The sequence below is a fragment of the Spermophilus citellus genome (assembly GCF_964194105.1).
Source record: "Spermophilus citellus genome assembly, chromosome: 7".
NCBI lineage: Eukaryota > Metazoa > Chordata > Mammalia > Rodentia > Sciuridae > Spermophilus > Spermophilus citellus.
The window spans coordinates 75,716,374-75,735,682 of record NC_138188.1 but is presented as its reverse complement, the minus strand read 5'-3'; the positions used below and the strand labels follow the sequence as shown (position 1 = coordinate 75,735,682).

Sequence of the window (19,309 nt, the reverse complement as noted above, 5' to 3'; positions counted from 1 at the left end):
CATTTCGTTTAACTGTCTAAATGCAAATAGGTGAATGTTTCGAGGCCATCTATAGTGCTCCTAAATACCTAGCTACTACCAACACCCTGATCCAATCGATGGTTAGTAGCCCCCTTCAGTAGAGCAATCTTCTAAAGTAGCCAAGACATACTAACCCTTATACCTGCATAGCACCTAACCTAAAGTCATAAGAACAAAAAACAAATCACTATATGCATAAAAAATCCAGAAGCCCTTTATAAATTGAATGTATCAGCTCTAAAGTACAATAAAGCCCAACATCTATAGGCATACTCTCCCACCACAAAGGAGAGACAACAGAGATAAACAAAGCCAAAACAAATGTATAGGAGAAAGCAGTTACAAAGCAGTCAAACAGAGCTGGAAAGTAACGTGAACAACATGAAAAAACAAGGGAAAAAAAGACTACAGATAATGCAGGACAACTTAAATCTACAGGAGGACCTAGAAGCATCAGAAACATGGACATGGAAAGAAATCAAGGCACACCTAACTCAGATGGAACGGAATTTTAGAGAAGACATGAGACAGCAAGTCCAAGAATTGAAAGTATATTTAGAAAACGAACTAAACAAACAAATTCAAACTGCAAAGAACGAGCTTTACCAGGAGATAGAGATCTTAAAAAAAACAAACAGTAATTTTAGAAATGCAAGAAACCATAAACCAGATTAAAAATGCTAACGAGAATATTACAAATAGACTAGATCAAGTAGAAGTCAGAACATCAGATAATGAAGACAAAGTTTATCAACTTGAAAAGAGTATACTCAACACTGAAAAAATGCTTAAATCTCACGAGCAATCTATCCAAGAGATATGGGACCTCATCAAAAAACCAAATTTGAGAGTCATTGGGATAGAAGAAGGCACAGAGGTTCAAACCAAAGGAATGGACAACCTATTAAATGAAATAATCCTAGAAAACTTCCCAGAGATGAAAGATGGAATGGATTGCCAAATCCTAGAAGCCTACAGGACCCCAAACATCCAAAACTGTAATAGACCAACTCCAAGACATATAATTATGAAGGTAGCCAACATACAGAACAAGGAGAGAATATTAAAAGCTACGAGGGAAAGGAGGCAGATTACATTCAGGAGTAAACCAATTAGGTTAACGGCTGATTTTTCATCACAGACTTTGAAAGCAAGAAGATCCTGGAACAATGTATTTCAAACGCTGAAAAATAATGGACTCCAACCACGATTACTGTATCCAGCAAAATTAACCTTCAGATTTGACAATGAAATTAAAATCTTTCATGATAAACAAAAGCTAAAAGAATTTGCAGCCAGAAAACCAGCACTGCAAAGCATTTTGGGCAAAATTCTACAAGAAGAGGAATGGAAAAATAGTGCCCCAAACCAACAGTGGGAGGTATCTCAGTAAAGGGGGAGGAAAACAACCAAAAAGTAAAAACTAGCCAAACTAAAATAAATAAAAAAATAAATAAACATGACTGGAAGTACAAATCATATTTCAATTGTAACCTTAAATGTTAATGGGCTAAACTCACCAATCAAGAGACACAGGCTAGTAACCTGGATAAAAAAAAAAAACAACAAATCCAACCATATGCTGCCTTCAGAGACTCATATGATAGGAAAAGACATACACAGGCTAAAGGTGAAAGGTTGGGAAAAATCATACCACTCACATGGCCCTCGGAAGCAAGCAGGAGTGGCCATAGTCATATCGAATAAAATCAACTTCAAACCTAAGTTAATCAAAAGGGATAAAGAAGGACACTATATCCTGTTAAGAGGAACTATCCACCACCAAGACATAACAATTATCAATTTATATGCACCAAATAATGGTGCAGCAATGTTCATAAAACAAACTCTCCTCAAGTTCAAGAGTCAAATTGACCACAACACAATAATTATGGGTGACTTCAACACACCACTCTCACCATTAGACAGATCCTCCAGACAAAAGCTGAATAAAGAAACTATAGAACTCAATGACACAATAAATAACCTAGACTTAACCGACATATATAGAATATATCAACCATCATCAAGTGGATACACGTTCTTCTCAGCAGCACATGGATCCTACTCAAAGATAGATCATATATTATGCCTTAGGGCAACTCTTAGTAAATATAAAGGTGTGGAGATAATACCATGTACCATATCTGATCATAATGGAATGAAACTGAAAATCAATGATAAAAGAAGGAAGGAAAAATCCTGCATCACTTGGAAAATAAACAATATGTTACTGAATGATCAATGGGTTACAGAAGACATAAAGGAGGAAATAAAAAAATTCTTAGAGATAAACTACAATTCAGAAACAACATACCGGAATCTGGGCTGGGAATGTGGCTCAAGCGGTAGCGCACTCGCCTGGCATGCGTGCGGCCCGGGTTCGATCCTCAGCACCACATACTCCCAAAGATGTTGTGTCTGCCGAGAACTAAAAAATAAATATTAAAAACAAATTAAAAAAAAAAAACATACCGGAATCTATGGGACACAATGAAAGCAGTTTTAAGAGGGAAATTCATTTCCTGGAGTTCATTCCTCAAAAAAAAAAAAAAAAAAAAAAAAAAAGAAAAAACCAACAAATAAACGAACTCACACTACATCTCAAAACCCTAGAAAAGGAAGAGCAACACAACAGCAAATATAGCAGAAGACAAGAAATAATTAAAATCAGAGCGGAAATCAACGAAATTGAAACAAAAAAAACCATTGAAAAATTGATAAAACTAAATGTTGATTCTTTGAAAAAAAATAAATAAGATCGACAGACACTTAGCCATGCTAACGAAGAGAAGAAGAGAGAAAACTCAAATTACTAACATATGGGATGAAAAAGGCAATATCACAACAGACACTACAGAAATACAGAAGATAATTAGAAAGTATTTTGAAACCCTATATTCTAATAAAATAGAAGACAGTGAAGACATCGATAAATTTCTTAAGTCATATGAGCTGCCCAGATTGAGTCAGGAAGACACACACAATTTAAAAAACCAATAACCAAGGAAGAAATAGAAGAAGCCATCAAAAGACTACCAACCAAAAAAAGCCCTGGACCGGATGGGTATAGAGCGGAGTTTTACAAAACCTTCAAAGAAGAATTAATACCAATACTTTTCAAGCTATTTCAAGAAATAGAAAAAGAAGGAGCTCTTCCAAATTCATTCTATGAGGCCAACATCACCCTGATCCCGAAACCAGACAAAGACACTTCAAAGAAAGAAAACTACAGACCAATATCTCTAATGAACATAGATGCAAAAATTCTCAATAAAATCCTGGCAAATCGAATACAAAAGCATATCAAAAAAATTGTGCATGATCAAGTAGGATTCATCCCTGGGATGCAAGGTTGGTTCAATATACGGAAATCAATAAATACTATTCACCACATCAATAGACTTAAAGATAAGAACCATATGATCATCTCGATAGATGCAGAAAAAGCATTCGACAAAGTACAGCATCCTTTTATGTTCAAAACACTAGAGAAACTGGGGATAACAGGAACTTAACTCAACATTGTAAAAGCTATATATGCTAAGCCTCAGGCTAGCATCATTCTAAATGGAGAAAAACTGAAGGCATTCCCACTAAAATCTGGAACAAGACAGGGATGCCCTCTCTCACCACTTCTATTTAATTTAGTCCTTGAAATACTAACCAGAGCAATTAGACAGACAAAAGAAATTAAAGACATAAAAATAGGAAAAGAAGAACTTAAAATATCACTATTTGCGGATGATATAATCCTATACCTAGAAGACCCAAAAAGGTCTACAAAGAAACTACTAGAAATAATAAATGAATTCAGCAAAGTGGCAGGATATAAAATCAACACGCATAAATCAAAGGCATTCCTGTATATCAGCAACAAAACTTCTGAAATGGAAATGAGGAAAACCACCCCATTCACAATATCCTCAAAAATAAATAAAATACTTGGGAATCAACCTAACAAAAGAGGTGAAAGATTTGTACAATGAAAACTACAGAACCCTAAAGAGAGAGAGATAAGAAGACCTTAGAAGATGGAAAAATATACCCTGTACATGGATAGGCAGAACCAACATCATCAAAATGGCAATATTACCCAAAGTTCTATACAGGTTCAACGCAATGCCAATTAAAACCCCAACGGCATTTCTTGTAGAAATAGATAAAGGTATCATGAAATTCATATGGAAAAACAAAAGACCCAGAATAGCAAAAGCAATTCTAAGCAGGAAGTGTGAATCGGGAGGTATAGCGATACCAGAGGTCAAACTGTACTACAGAGCAATAGTAACAAAAACAGAGTGGTACTGGTACCAAAACAGGCAGGTGGACCAATGGTACAGAATAGAGGACATAGAGACCAATACACTAAATTACAACTTTCTTATATTTGATAAAGGCGCTAAAAGCATGCAATGGAGAAAGTATAGCATCTTCAACAAATGGTGCTGGGAAAACTGGAAATCCATATGCAACAAAATGAAGCTGAACCCCTTTCTCTCGCCATGCACAAAAGTTAATTCAAAATGGATCAAGGAGCTATATATCAAATCAGAGACTCTGCACCTGATAGAAGAAAAAGTTGGCTACGATCTACATATTGTGGGGTCGGGCTCCAAATTCCTTAATAGGACGCCCATAGCCCAAGAGTTAAATACAAGTATAAACAAATGGGACTTACTTAAACTAAAAAGTTTTTTCTCAGCAAGAGAAACAATAAGAGAGGTAAATAGGGAACCTACATCCTTGGGAACAAATTTTTACTCCTCACACTTCAGATAGAGCCCTAACATCCAGAATATACAAAGAACTCAAAAAATTAAACAATAAGATAACAAACAACCCTATCAACAAATGGGCCAAGGACCTGAACAGACACTTCTCAGAGGAGGACATACAATCAATCAATAAGTATATGAAAAAATGCTCACCATCTCTAGCAGTCAGAGAAATGCAAATCAAAACCACCCTAAGATACCATCTCACTCCAGTAAGATTGGCAGCCATTATGAATTCAAGCAATAATAAGTGCTGGGGAGGATGTGGGGAAAAGGGTACACTTGTACATTGCTGTTGGGACTGCAAATTGGTGCAGCCAATATGGAAAGCAGTATGGAGATTCCTAGGAAAGCTGGGAATGGAACCACCATTTGACCCAGCTATCGCCCTTCTCGGTCTATTCCCTGAGGATCTTAAAAGAGCATACTATAGGGATACTGCCACATCAATGATCATAGCAGCACAATTCACAATAGCTAGACTTTGGAATCAACCTAGATGCCCTTCAATAGATGAATGGATTAAAAAACTGTGGCATTTATACACAATGGAGTATTACGCAGTACTAAAAAATGACAAAATCATGGATTTTGCAGGGAAATGGATGGCATTAGAGCAGATTATGCTAAGTGAAGCTAGCCAATCCTTAAAAAACAAATGCCAAATGTCTTCTTTGATATAAAGAGAGCAACTAAGATCAGAACAGGGAAGAAGAGCATGAGGAAAAGATTAACATTAAACAGAGACGAGTGGGGTGGGAGAAAGGGAGAGAGAAGGGAAACTATATGGAAATGGAAGGAGACCCTCATTGTTACTCAAAATTACATATAAGAGTTTGTGAGGAGAAAGGGGGAAAAAACAAGGGAGAGAATTATACAACAGCAGATGGGGTAGAGAGGGAAGATGAGAGGGAAGGGGAGGGGGTTAGTAGGGGATAGGAAAGGTAGCAGAATGCAACAGTCATTAATATGGTATTATGTAAAAATGTGGATGTGTAACCGATGTGATTCTGCAACTTGTATTTGGGGTAAAAAATGGGAGTTCATAACCCACTTGAATCAAATGTATGGAAGATGATATGTCATGAGCTTTGTAATGTTTTGAACAACCAATTAAAAAAATTTAAAAAAATATTTTATACACTAGGATGTTAGAACCTCTGTCTTACATTGAGATAGTTACTATTGATCCTCTTTAATAGATTGCAAATTTTCTTTTATTTAAAAAATATATTTATCTTTTTTCTGGGCTTTATTGACAAATGATTGACAATTGAAATTGTGTATATTTATGGTATAAAATGTGATATTTTTATAGGTATATATAATGTGAAATGATCACCCTGATCATGCTAATTAATACATCTATCACTTCACATAACTATTTGGGTGTGTGTGGTGAAAAACTTAAGAACTACTCTCTTGGAAAATTTCAAATATATAATACCCTAGTGTTAACCATGCTATACTTTAGATTTCCATAACTTCTTTACAACTGAATAGTTATATCCTTTGACCAATTTCTAGCCCCTGCTAACCAGAATTCTATTATCTGCTAATGCAAGTTTTTGACTTTATTAGATTCCACGTGTAGGTGAGATCATGCAGTATTTGTCTGTTTCTTGCATAATTAATTTAGCATAATGCCCTCATATTTCATCCATATTTTTAGGAGTAGCAGAATTTTTTTCTTTTTCAAGGTGGAACTATATTCCATCATGTGGAATATAGTTTTTTTATACACTCATCTGTTCATGGATACTTAGGCAGTTTCCCTCTGTTGACTATTGTGAATAAGACTACATTGAACTTGGGGAATTAAGTCTGTCTTTAGCATAATGATTTTCTCCCCTTGGGGTCTTGGTCCAGAAGTAGGATTACTGGATTATATGGTAGTTCTGTTTTTAATTTTTTGAGGAACCTCCATATTTCTTTTCAATTAAATTAAAAATTTACATTTCCACCACCAGTGAAAATTTCCCTTCCTCCACATCCTCTTCACTTTTTACTTTTTGATAAAAATCATCTTGGGTATAAAGAACTTTTATTTCATGTGCTTTTTATATTAAATCCAAAAAAATTACCGTGGAAACTAATTAGTTTTTTCCTTAGAATTCTTCTCAGAATTTTATGGTGTTATTTTTATTTATTTATTTATTTATTTTTAAAGAATTTTTATTGGTTTTAATTAGTTATACATGATAGTAGAATGCATTTATACACTTTGCATCATACATAGATTGGATATAATTTCTCATTTTTCTGAGTGTACATGTTATAGAATCACATTGGTTATGTAGTCACATATATACATAAAGCAGTAATATCTGTTTTGTTCCACTATCTTTCCTATCTTTAATTCATTTATAAAACTTGTTATTTCTAGATACACATGACAGTAGAATGTATTTTGACATATTATACATACGTAGAATAAGTATATCTTGTTCCAACTAGGATCCCATTATTGTGGTTGTATATGATGTGGAGTTACATTGATCATGTATTTCTATATAAGGATAGGGAAGATATGTTCGATTCATTCTACTATGTTTTCTATTGCCATTCCCCCTCCCTTCCCTTCATTCCCCTTTGTCAAGCCCAATGAACTTCTAATATTCTCCTTCCTTGGTGTGAGTTAGCATCCACATATCAGAGAGAATAGTCTACCTTTGATTTTTGGAGACTGACTTATTTCACTTAGCATGATAGTCCCCCAGTTCTATCCATTTACTGGCCAATGCCATAATTTTATCCTTCTTTATGACTGAGTAACATTCCATAGTGTATATGTACCACATTTTCTTTATCCATTCATCTGTTGTAAGGCACCCATCTTGGTTCCATAGTTTAGTTATTGTGAATTGAGCTGCTATAAACATTAAAGTGGCTGCATTACTGTAGTATGCTGATTTAAAGTCTTTTGTGTATAAGCTGAGGAGTGGGATAACTGGCTCAAATGGTGGTTCTATTCCAAGTTTTATGAGGAATCTCCAAACTACTTCCCAGAGTGGTTGCAACAATTCACAATCCCACCAGCAATGTATGAGTGAAACATTTTCCCCACACCCTCACCATTATTATTACTTGTGTTCTTGACCATTGCCATTATGACTGGGCGAGATGGAATCTCAGTGCAATTTTAATTTGTATTTCCTTAATTGCTAGAAACATTGAACATTTTTTCATATATTTGTTGACCACTTGTTTTTCTTCTTCTGTGAAGAGTCTATTTAGTTCTAAGCCCATGTATTGATTGGGTTATTTTAATTTATTTTGGGTTTTGGTGTTTAGTTTATTGATTTTTTGTATATCCTGTAGATAAATGCTCTATCTGAGTGCATATGGTAAAGTTCTTCTCCCATTCTGTAGGCTTTCTCTTCACATTTTTGATTGTTTCCTTTTCTGTGAAGAAGCTTTTTAGTTTGATTCCATCCTATTTGTTGATTCTTGATTTTAACTTCTTGTGCTTTAGAAGTCTTATTGAGGAAGGTGGTTCCTAGGATGACATGGTAGAGAGCTGGGGCCTACTTTTTCTTCTAGTAGGCATAGTCTCTAGTCTAATGCCTAGGTCCTTGGTCCACTTTGAGATGATTTTTGTACAGGGTGAGAGATAGAGGTTCAATTTCATTCTAGTACATATGGATTTCCAGTTTTTGCAGCATAATTTGTTGAAGAGGCTAGCTCTTCTCCAAAGTATGGCACCTTTATTTATATGAGATAAAATAAAGTTATAATATGAGATAACTGCATTTATGTGGGTTTGTCTCTGTGTCTTCTATTCTGTTGCATTGGTCTACATGTCTGTTTTTGTGCCAATACCATGCCATTTTTTTGTTATTATAGTTCTGTAATACATACTAAGGTCTGATATTGTGATGTCTCCTAAGTCTCTTTTCTCACTAAGGATTGCTTTGGGTATTCTGGGCCTCTTATTTTTCCAAATTAATTTCATTGACTGCTCTTTCTATTTCTATGAAGAACATCATTGGAATTTAAGAGGAATTGCATTATATATGTATAGTACTGTTGGTAATATGGCCATTTATAATATTGACATTAATTCTGCCAGTCCAAGAGCATGAGGGAGCTTTTTATCTTCTAAGATCTTTTTTAATTTTTTTTCTTTAGAGTTCTGTAGTTTTCATTGTAGAGGACTTTCACCTCTTTTGTTAGATTGATTCCCAAATATTTTATATTTTTTGAATTGTGAATGGGGTAGTTTTCCTAATTTCTCTTTCAGTGGATTTATCACTGATGTGTAAGAAGGTGTTTGATTTATGGGTATTAATTTTATATCCTGCCACTTTGCTAAATTCATTTATTAGTTCTAGAAGTTTTTTTGGTGGAATTTTTGGATCTTCTCAATATAGAATCATGTCATTGGCGAATAGTGATAGTGTGAGTTCTTCTTTTCCTATTCATATTCCTTTAATTTCTTTTGTCTGTCTAATTGCTGTGGTTAGAGTTTCAAGGACAGTGTGGAATGACAGTGGTGAAAGAGGGCATCCTTATCTTGTTCCAGTTCTTAGAGGGAATGCTTTCAATTTTTCTCCATTTAGAATGATGTTGGCCTTGGGTTTAACATATATAGCTTTTACAATGTTGAGGTATGATCCTACTATCCCTAGTTTTTCTAGTGTTTTTAACATGAAAAGGTGCTGTATTTTGTCAAATACTTTTTCTGTATCTACTGAGATGATAATATGATTCTTGTCTTCAAGTCTATTGATGTGATGGATTATGTTTATTTGCTTATGCTATACTATAGCTTTATAATATAGTTTGAACTCAGGAAGTGTGATTCCCCCAGCTTTGCTTTTCTTGCTCAAGATTGCTTTAGCCATTTGGGGTTTTTTGTGATTCAATATGAATTTTAGGATTGTTTTCTACTTCTGTGAAGAATGATGTTGGAATTTTGATAGGAATTTTATTGAGTCGGCTTCAAGTATTACAGACATTCAGACAATGTTACTTTTTCTAACTCATGAATACTGGATATCTGTTTCTATTTCTTTGTGTCTTGTATAATTTATTTTATCAATATTTTCCAGTTTTCAGCATAAGATCTTTGACCTCCTTGGTTAAATTTATTCCTAAATATTTTATTCTTTTTAGTGGTTTTTGTAAATGAGCTATTTAAAATTTTCTTTTTCAGTAGTTTGTTAGTGTATAGAAATAAACTGTTTTTTATATGTTGATTTTGTATCTTATACCTTTACTGAATTTGTTTATTAGTTTGAACTTACTTTTTGGTAGAGTCCTTAGGATCTTGCAAATTTAGTGAAGGAGAAAATTTGTATCTTGCACTTTCTGTTTTAACAATTTAGATTAATGGTAAAATGTAGGTGATTAGGAGGATTTGTGTATTTAGGATGATGTATTAGAATCTTTGAGATTTTTTTTCAGATCCAATTGTACTCATATGATTTTCACAAGCACTTTATATACAGACATTAATTTATCTTGAATCCTGGGATACAGTCTTCCTAAGTAGGTCTAGTGATATTGAATATTTCTGCATTTCAACACATTTATGTAATTTTTTATAATTTAATAGTATTGTAAAGCAGACCATTTAAAATTTGACATGAAAATAAGTAAGAAAATACATATATATTAATTACAAAAAAATTTTGTGGGTGTGGTATAGGTTAGAACTTAAAAATGGGAACAATTGAACTTCTTAGAAATGAAGTTAATTTATAAGAAAATAAATAAATAATTTTTTCATTTAACTAATGAATAGCTGGATTCTTTAAAAGCCACTGTGAATAGAACTTCCAGTGATTTAGAAGCTCTGAGGAAGAATATTTCCAAAATAAAGAAAGATATTCATGAAAAAACAGAAAGGTAAGAAAAAAAGCTATTTACATATGTTTATGGTTTTTTTAGATACTTAAATTTATTTTCTATAAAATAATTGCAAAATTATACCTACTACTCTACTGAGCTTAAGACAGTTTTACCTGACTTTCATCACAAAGGCTCTAGAGCAGTATTTTTATATTTATTAGATATACAATTTATAGTAAAAAGGTTTATAGTAAATTTTCATAAGATATAAAGAAGTCTTAGAATAAAGTATTCTTTGTTTTCATTAAATACTTTTTTGGAGTTTGTTTTCTATTTTTTTTCTCACTATTTAGGTTACAAAGAATTAAAAATCATAATCAGATTGTAAAAAAAAAATTAAGTCACATTACTGAAAAAACCATGTCTGTGGAAGAAAAAGCTACCAATCTGGAGGATATGTTAAAGGAAGAAGAAAAAAGTGTAAAGGTAAAGTTTACTTTTAATTTTTTAAAATTAGCAAGAGTGAATTCATTAGACTCTTGGGGTCAAAGGACTATTTGTTTTGAGGCACTGGAAAAGGCTAGTCACCATTTCCTCATTGAAATTTTCAAAGGGACCTGTAAGGGTGCTCTGTTACAGTGGGTACTACTTCTTGCTTTTATCCTTTTTGGGGGGACCAAAGGGGAGGAAGAAGGGATAGCTGAAGATGATGGCAAATTCCCTAGACATTTTATGAGGCATATATAAAATATCTCTATATTTGGATGGAATACAGCTTCCTCAGTAGTCATGTAAAAATTTCTGAGTAGCAATCTTGACTTGAGTGGTGTTTGAGTTCAAATCATACAACATTATTATTTTTTAAGTTGTTTTTGTCCTCTAATGGCATGATTTTCTATGGCACATGATAGAGGGCAGTATTGGAACTTACTACAAACTTGTAAAGACTGTAAAATTCATATGAAATAGACCTTTTGATCACAGAGAATAAAAAATCATTTTAAGAGAAATTAATTAAATTAGAAAATAAAAATATTGGCAGCAGATGTACTGATCGTATTCTAGCAGGACTGTTCATTATCTTAATTTTTTTTGATGTTGTCTTTTGTTTGGAAAAAAAGGCTAACTCTATCTTTATTGAATATATACTGTATTATTTACCCTAAAACACGGACTTCAAAATTCTGCTAGGTAATTTTTGAGAAGGTCTTAAACCCAATGAAAACTGCCTGTTTTATGAAAAATGATATGTTGATTATCAGGTATTTCTTGGTTTATAAAGATTAAAATGTGCCAACCATAGATTTCTTTTACTTCATATTGAGATTCACTGGTTACCGAAAAGTATAAGAACACAGAAGGAAATTATTTCAACATTTAAAAATGATGACTTTCAGTTGATCTTAGCTTGGTAGATCAACCAGAGCTTAGAATACATTGGTGATAAAGTTTCTAGGTCAAGATCAAGTTTGCTTCCAAGAGGAGAAATGAAAAGGGGGACTTGTTTATATTTCCCAGGGGGCAGCACATGGCAGGAAGGTCAACATGTATGAGTGATAGGTAGTGCAAATAGTATGCAGCGCCTGCCCTCTATTAGCCTATAAAGCCAGTATTTGAATTTCCAGGAATGTGTATTATGCTGCTAAACACAGTTACTATTAAAATCAAATTCTATTTATAATTGAATAAATTATATTCAAATCAAAAGCAAAAGTAATAAATATTCAGCATTTATCCCTTCCAAATTATTTTATTATAATCTATGTCTTAAGGTTAAAATTACTTACATCTCCTATGTGTATGTTAGAAATGCTGCATATAATGGTCTGCTTCTGTGTATCATTCCACAATTCTGCATTTAGTGGACTCATGTTAGTAGCTTGAAATTGGTTGCAGTGGTAAATGTTTATATCACGAAAGTCATATTCTTCTGAATCCCACCTCCATTGGAGAGCTGATGTTTAGACAGTTACCTGATCATTACATGATCAAAAGAAGATGGAGATTGGGTGACACTGTTTCTTCCCTCCCACACCCTCAAGATGGCAATGAACTCAGTGAACTTATATATTTTTCTCCAGTGATTTTTATTTTTTGAGGAAACCAGTGGAGTGACCTAGTGTTGAGACTAGGGCCATGTGATATGGAATTAAGATGACAGGACAAAGTGCATGATAGAGGAATAGAAAACTCCTAATTTAGTCTACTAGAGTAGATGATAGGAAATGTTGGGAATTTGTTGAAATCATGCATGGGGTTTTATATTCCCAAAGGCTTCAATATTGGTGGCAAGATTTCAAGTTTGTTTATAAGCTCCTAAATTATAGTGTTCATATATAAAAAAACATTTTAAGATATTATGATTTCATTAACCATTATAATTCTTATTATCAGGAAGTAGAAGTTCAATTGAACATTGTGAAAGATGTGCTATTTAAGAAAGTTCAGGAGTTACAGACTGAGACAATGAAAGAAAAAGCTGTCATATCAGAAATTGAAGGAACCCGTTCCTCTCTGAAACATCTCAACCATCAATTATATAGACTGGATTTTGAAACTCTGAAGCAGCAAGAAATTATGTACTGTCAGGTAGATGTTACTCTTGTGATTGTCTTCCATATTGATTTTTTATACTTGTAGTGGCCAAGATGCCTCAATATCCTAAAAAAAGAACAGTTTCTAAGCACTCTTTTGGAAGGACAGACAGATGCTAACGGTGGGATATTATGTTAGGTTCACAGTAGGATAGGGAAACCCTAAAAGCTATTCTTTTTTTCTATCTAACATGAACAGGCAATAGGAGAGACAATTCTAGTGAGGAAACGGGGACAGCTGAGCCCAGAACAAAACAAGTCATGGGATACCTGAAAACTAGAAAAAACTACATTGATTTTTATTTGTGCCAATAGGAACACCTCATCCCCATCTCCAGGGCAATAGAGTAAATGTATTTTTCATTTTTTCTGTATTTATTAAAGACACACACATCTTACGTATTTTCATGATAATTTCTTAACACCCTCTCTTTCTACATCTTAATTTTCTCACCTAATACATTCTTGGTGGTTCAAAATTAAGTGTAATTTTTAAAATGATTAATGAGAAGTTTATCATATTTGAACCTTTCACAGTTATTTGTGACTATCTTTCTTGCATGCTCTAGAAAATGTACCCTCAACGATCCATGTCTATATAAGTCCAGTAAATTTACTAAGGCTTTTAGGGCAGTATGATAAACACCCCTGACTTTGTTACATTTTTAGATTGCTTTCATGTAACTCATGCACTCTGTTGAAAATGGTTTGTTGTTGATCCCTTTAAAGAAAAATTCTATCCTGAATTGCTAAAGGACTAGAGTGATTTTACTAAGTGATGATGCTGAGGCCAAATGCATAAGAATGTGTTCAGTGTGTTTTTATGTTACAGAGAAGCTTTGAATTATTTATTTCTCCTTATTAACTTCTTTTTAAAAACTATATCAGGATTTTTACATTCAACAAGTGGAACGGAGAATGTCACGGTTAAAGGGAGAGATTAATTCAGAAGAAAAACAAGCCCTTGAAGTAAAAATTATTGATCTTAGGAAATCGGTGGAACAGAAGAAGGCTACCCTTGGTGTTCTGGAGACACAAATAAAGAAGCTTCATGTAATTTAGCTTTATGTAATTTGTTATGTTTCTGGTATCCTAGTTAACAGTTGTTCAGTTTTAAGTCAATAGGTTCCCAAGACAACTTTGGTTAGGGTGATTGCTAAATTACCCAAATATATAAACAAAGGTTCACATTTTGAGAGACAGTATTAGAATGTAATGTTCCCATTAAACATTTACTATATGGTAAATATTGTATTATATTTCTCTAATATTTTATTTCACTTATGCCTTGTGGAGGAAGGTACTGTTTCTATTTTACAAAGTATGTGACTTATCCAAGGTTACATAGTTAGTACCTAGAGAACTGGGATTTGATCCTTGGTCTATTTGACTTAGAATTACTTTCTGAGTAGACTTTTTAGAACATTGGTAAACTCCATTTTTTTGCCATATTAAATAACTTGATTGCCTATTTTCTCTGAAATGCTCTCTAAAAGAAGCAGCTCTTTTTTTTTGAGTCATCTATTGTTATTATTCCACTAATTACTTATTACAATATTTCAGTTGACTCAATTCAGTTAGTAAGGTGAGAATGCTCTTCATCTTTAGGGGTTTTATTATGTTTATGGAAGTATAAAAACCTAGAGATGATGAACACTTTTCATATGTTTGTTGATCAATTGTATTTCTTCTTCTGTGAAGTGTCTGTTCAGTTCCTTAGCCCATTTATTGATTGGGTTATTTGGGTTTTTTTGGTATTAAGTTTTTTGAGATATATATATATATATATATATATATATATATATATATATATATATATATCTCCATCCTGGAGATTAATGCTCTGTCTGAGGTGCCTGTAGTAAAGATTTTCTCCCATTCTGTAGGCTCTCTCTTCACATTATTTTTTCCTTTTATGTCTAGCAATATATAGTTACATTTGTAATAATAATAACAGCCACCACTGATTTCTCATGTGTCAGGCACTGTCCTACATACTTCTTGACAGTAACTGCTTTAATCTTCCCAACAACCTGGAGAGGTAGGAGTTGTTCTCATTTCCATTTCAGAGGTGAGGAACTGAGGAAGAGTAGGTTACCCACCAAGGTCAGATGGCTAATAGGTAATAGAGGTCATCTGATTCTAGAGCTTATACTTAGGCCCCTATGTTTTCTCAGACCCATAATGTTTTTACTTTGGAACTTGGATAGGATCAAGCAATTCCAGCATAGAAGGGGTGAGTCCTGTAATGAGTTAAAATGTATACTCCCTCTCCTTAGAAATGGTGAGCTCTTCATTATTTGGGTTGAGCTAGAACAATGCATAATATTTTCTATAATTATTGAACTCAGACTAAACCCAAAATATCAATAGATGATGAAAATAAAAATGTTTCTATGTGACTATCTGTGTATATTATGTAAGATACATAGCATGATGAGAGAGTAAAATATCTGATTATAAATATTCGAGAGTGTCTAATTTAAGATATTTTCATTATAGTATGTGCTTAATTTAGTTCTTGAAGACATACTTTCATATATCTTTTTCTTTTTTTACAGAATGATCTTTACTTCATCAAGAAGTCAAACAGTAAAAATTTTGATGAAAAACAGTCCCTCATGACTAAAATAGATGAACTAAATATTTTTATTGACAGATCAGAGAAAGAACTTATTAAAACCAAAACTTTAAAACAGGTACAATAAAATTATGTGCATATATCATTTTAAAAGCCATGTAGAAATTTTAAAAATATGGAAAAATAGTGAAGAAGAAAAAAGTATGATCACTGTACCTAAGAAAAAGTGTTGAAGTCATATTTTTTTCTTTCAGATTTTAAAGAAAATTGGCTTTTTATTTTATTTTGTATTTAATAAATTTTAATATATTATACAAATTTCCTAAAACAATAACTACTCCTTAAAAAAACAACTCTTGATGACTTCCTGCAAATATATTGCATGAGTTACTATAACTCACTTAAGCACCTTCTACTTTGGGGATATATTTGTTTCCAATGTTTGGCTATTATGCATCATACAATAATAGAAAATGCACATATGTCATTGTACAGTTTTTCAGTTAGTTTCCTGGGATAAATTTTTAACTATATAATTATTATTATCAAAAAATTTTAATTGTAGATGGACACAATATCTTTATTTTTGTTTGTGTATTTTTATGTGGTGCTGAGGATCAAACCCAGGGCCTCATGCATTCGAGGCAAGTGCTCTACCACTGAGCCACAATCCCAGCCCCTAACTGTATAATTATGAGAGAGGGAGAGAAGAGGGAGAGAAGAGGGAGAAGAGAGGGAGAGGAGAGGGAGAGGGGAAAAAAGGAAGGAAGGAAAGAGAAATATCTTTGGTGTCTTAAAACTATTTTTTTAAGCTAAATTGCCCTCTAGAGGCTTTAACTAATACTTCCCCAACAGCAGAGTGTAAACATTCTATTTCATTTACTACCACTGAGGCTGGGTATTCTAACTTACAAAACCATTGCCAATTTGATAGACAAATATGGTATCTCGTTGTTTTATTCTACATGTTTAAATTTGAGACTTTAAAATATTTTGTTTAAGGATAAAATGTAAAACATTTATGTTTAAATAAAATGTTTACAACATTTTTCCATTATGTTCCATATTTTTCTTTTTGGATATCTAACTTATGTTTTTTGTCTACTTTTCCACCAGAGGTTTATATATTTGAATTTTTAATGAAATAGTTTTATATGTGAAAATATTATTTTGTTGTGTTTATATTTTTATTACTTACCTTTAAATTTTTATTCAGACATGAAGTCTTTTTTAAATATCAAACCTGTGGGATTTTTTCCTCTTTATAATTTTTATGCTTAGAATCTTCTTTGTCACCCTAAAAATCAGAAAAATGTTTGCTATTTCTAGTTGCATTGATCTCATTTCTCATGTTAAGTTTTTCATTCATCTAGAATATATTTTTGTACATGTGAGATCTAGTAAGGATATAGTCTCTCCTCCAACTGTAAAGCCAACTGTAAAGCTACATTTATGAAATAGAAAAATCTTATATTTTGTTTCTATGTTTTATTTTTGAGATTGATCAATTTATTCACTCTTATGTCAAGACTCTACTTATGACTAAATTGTTTTAAAATAGAAATGTATTTTCATATTATATTGTGAGATTTAGTTGAGTATAAAAATGTTCTTCCATAGGATTTTATGTTTTTTTCTGGACATTTAAATTTCAATTGTGGGAATAACTTCTTCCTTTTTTTTTCTGTAAAGCCAGAATTTAAAATTGAATGATTTAAAAAAAAATGACTTGGAATAGCCATGCCCGCCCCTCCTGCATTATTTATTTATTTATTTATGTATTAAAGAATCATGACTATGGAGAAATTTAAATTTAACCCTAGTTAATGTCTTTAGTCAATGGTCAAATTAGAAAATGGCATATTCTCAAGATTGACTTTTAGAGCGAAGATATTTTGGAAGATATTTTGGTTTTGATATAAAAATTAATTATTTCAATATTTGAAAATTTTGCTGTTAATAGGATATGATGATAGAGGACAATCTTCTAAAACTTGAAGTTAAACGCACTCGAGAAATGCTTCACAGTAAGGCAGAAGAAGTTCTTTCCCTGGAAAAAAGGAAACAGCAGTTATGTACTGCTATGGACGAGCGAACTGAAGAAATTAAGGTTCATAAAACAATGCTTGCCTCACAAATAAGATACGTTGATCAAGAACGGCAAAGCATAAGGTAATTATCAGTTTTGAAACACTGCTAAAGAATTTTGGAAACAAACGTGTGTTAAACCATGATGCAAAGAAAAGACCACCGACTCCAATTTTAAATGAAAGTAAAGCAAGCTTGTAATTCCTACCAGCCGGGACTGTCTCTCCTGAAATCCTTGGGTTAGAGAACAGTACTCCAGCTATCTAGGAGTGCAGTTTTATAGCACAAAAAGTTGCAAAAAAGGGGAGTGTCTTGAAAACTTACAGATAATAGGATTTTGACAAGCATAATAGAAAGGCAGGTAGTAGGTTAATGGTCTAAATGGTTCAGCACCCTGGAAGTAAATTTAGATCCCAACATCAGAATTTATGAGGCACCATTAGGGTTTCAGAGAGTGTTGTTATCTGGTCAGGGAAAGCCAGACATGGGTGAGTTCAAGGCATGGGCAGGCATTCCAAGCAAGTTTAGAAATTGCAGTAATTTATAGTAAAACAGAAATTAACTTTTCATGACTTTGTGTTGAGATGGCTCCCAATCTTAAGATGGAAATAGGCTGGGTTCATCACGTGAAGTGATGCTTGTTCCCTCCGTGACCCTGATATTCATCTTTTTCTCATTTGCTTGAAAAGGCCTTAATAGAAGATAATAGAGTATGTTATAGCCATAAGTCTAGGCACTTTCCTATCTTTCCTTTGGCTTATTCTTTACTCTTTGGATTCTTGCTTTTACATTAAGATCATTAAGCCACTTGGGGTTGATTTTTGTGTATGGCTTGTGATAAGGATCCAATAATGAATTTTTCTGTATACAGCTACATTTATTGAAGCAATTTTCCTGCAGGAGTTTTTCAGATCTTTTATAAAATTATTCCTGGTCACATGTTATTTTTTACATTGCTGTCCACATTATCTTCTTTTATAGCATTTTATTAATTTTTTTGTTGCTGATATTTACCAATATTTTACAGTTAGTTTCTGTATCTTAAGTATTCAACAAGCTCCCTGAAACTTGAGTTAATTATAACATCCATCTGTAGATTCTATACTTATAGCTATTTCATTTATATCACTTTTTCATAATAATTGTTTTGTTTCTTTCTAATTTTTATAAGGTTTGTTTCTTTTCTATACTTGCTAGGACCTTCAGTCCAATGCTGAATAATGGTGATTACACATGCTTTAATCTTGTTCCTGATCTCAAAGGGAAAGTTTTTGTTGTTTTATCCTTAAGCATAAAGCTTACTGTAGGTTATTGATTGATTGATTGATTGATTGCTACAGACTGAACCCAGGGCCTTGTGCATGGTAGGGAAATGCTGTGGCAGTAAGCTATAGTCCCAGTGCTGTTTGTTTTGAGATACCCTTTACCATAATTAAGGTAGCTCCCATCTA

At 32.9% G+C, this 19,309-nt stretch overlaps 1 protein-coding gene across 2 annotated transcripts in view; it reads left to right on the top strand.

Moving 5' to 3' along the window:
• The window catches only part of CCDC39 (coiled-coil domain 39 molecular ruler complex subunit), a 94,505-nt gene that overhangs the window by 57,500 nt on the left and 17,696 nt on the right, over positions 1-19,309 (top strand). For both annotated transcript variants that reach the window (XM_081302334.1, XM_081302333.1), the window contains 6 exons: positions 10,549-10,652; positions 10,949-11,081; positions 12,990-13,184; positions 14,078-14,242; positions 15,751-15,888; positions 17,734-17,942. In XM_081302334.1, the coding sequence (XP_081158460.1) occupies positions 10,549-10,652; positions 10,949-11,081; positions 12,990-13,184; positions 14,078-14,242; positions 15,751-15,888; positions 17,734-17,942 (944 nt within the window). The remainder of the gene's footprint in view (positions 1-10,548; positions 10,653-10,948; positions 11,082-12,989; positions 13,185-14,077; positions 14,243-15,750; positions 15,889-17,733; positions 17,943-19,309) is intronic.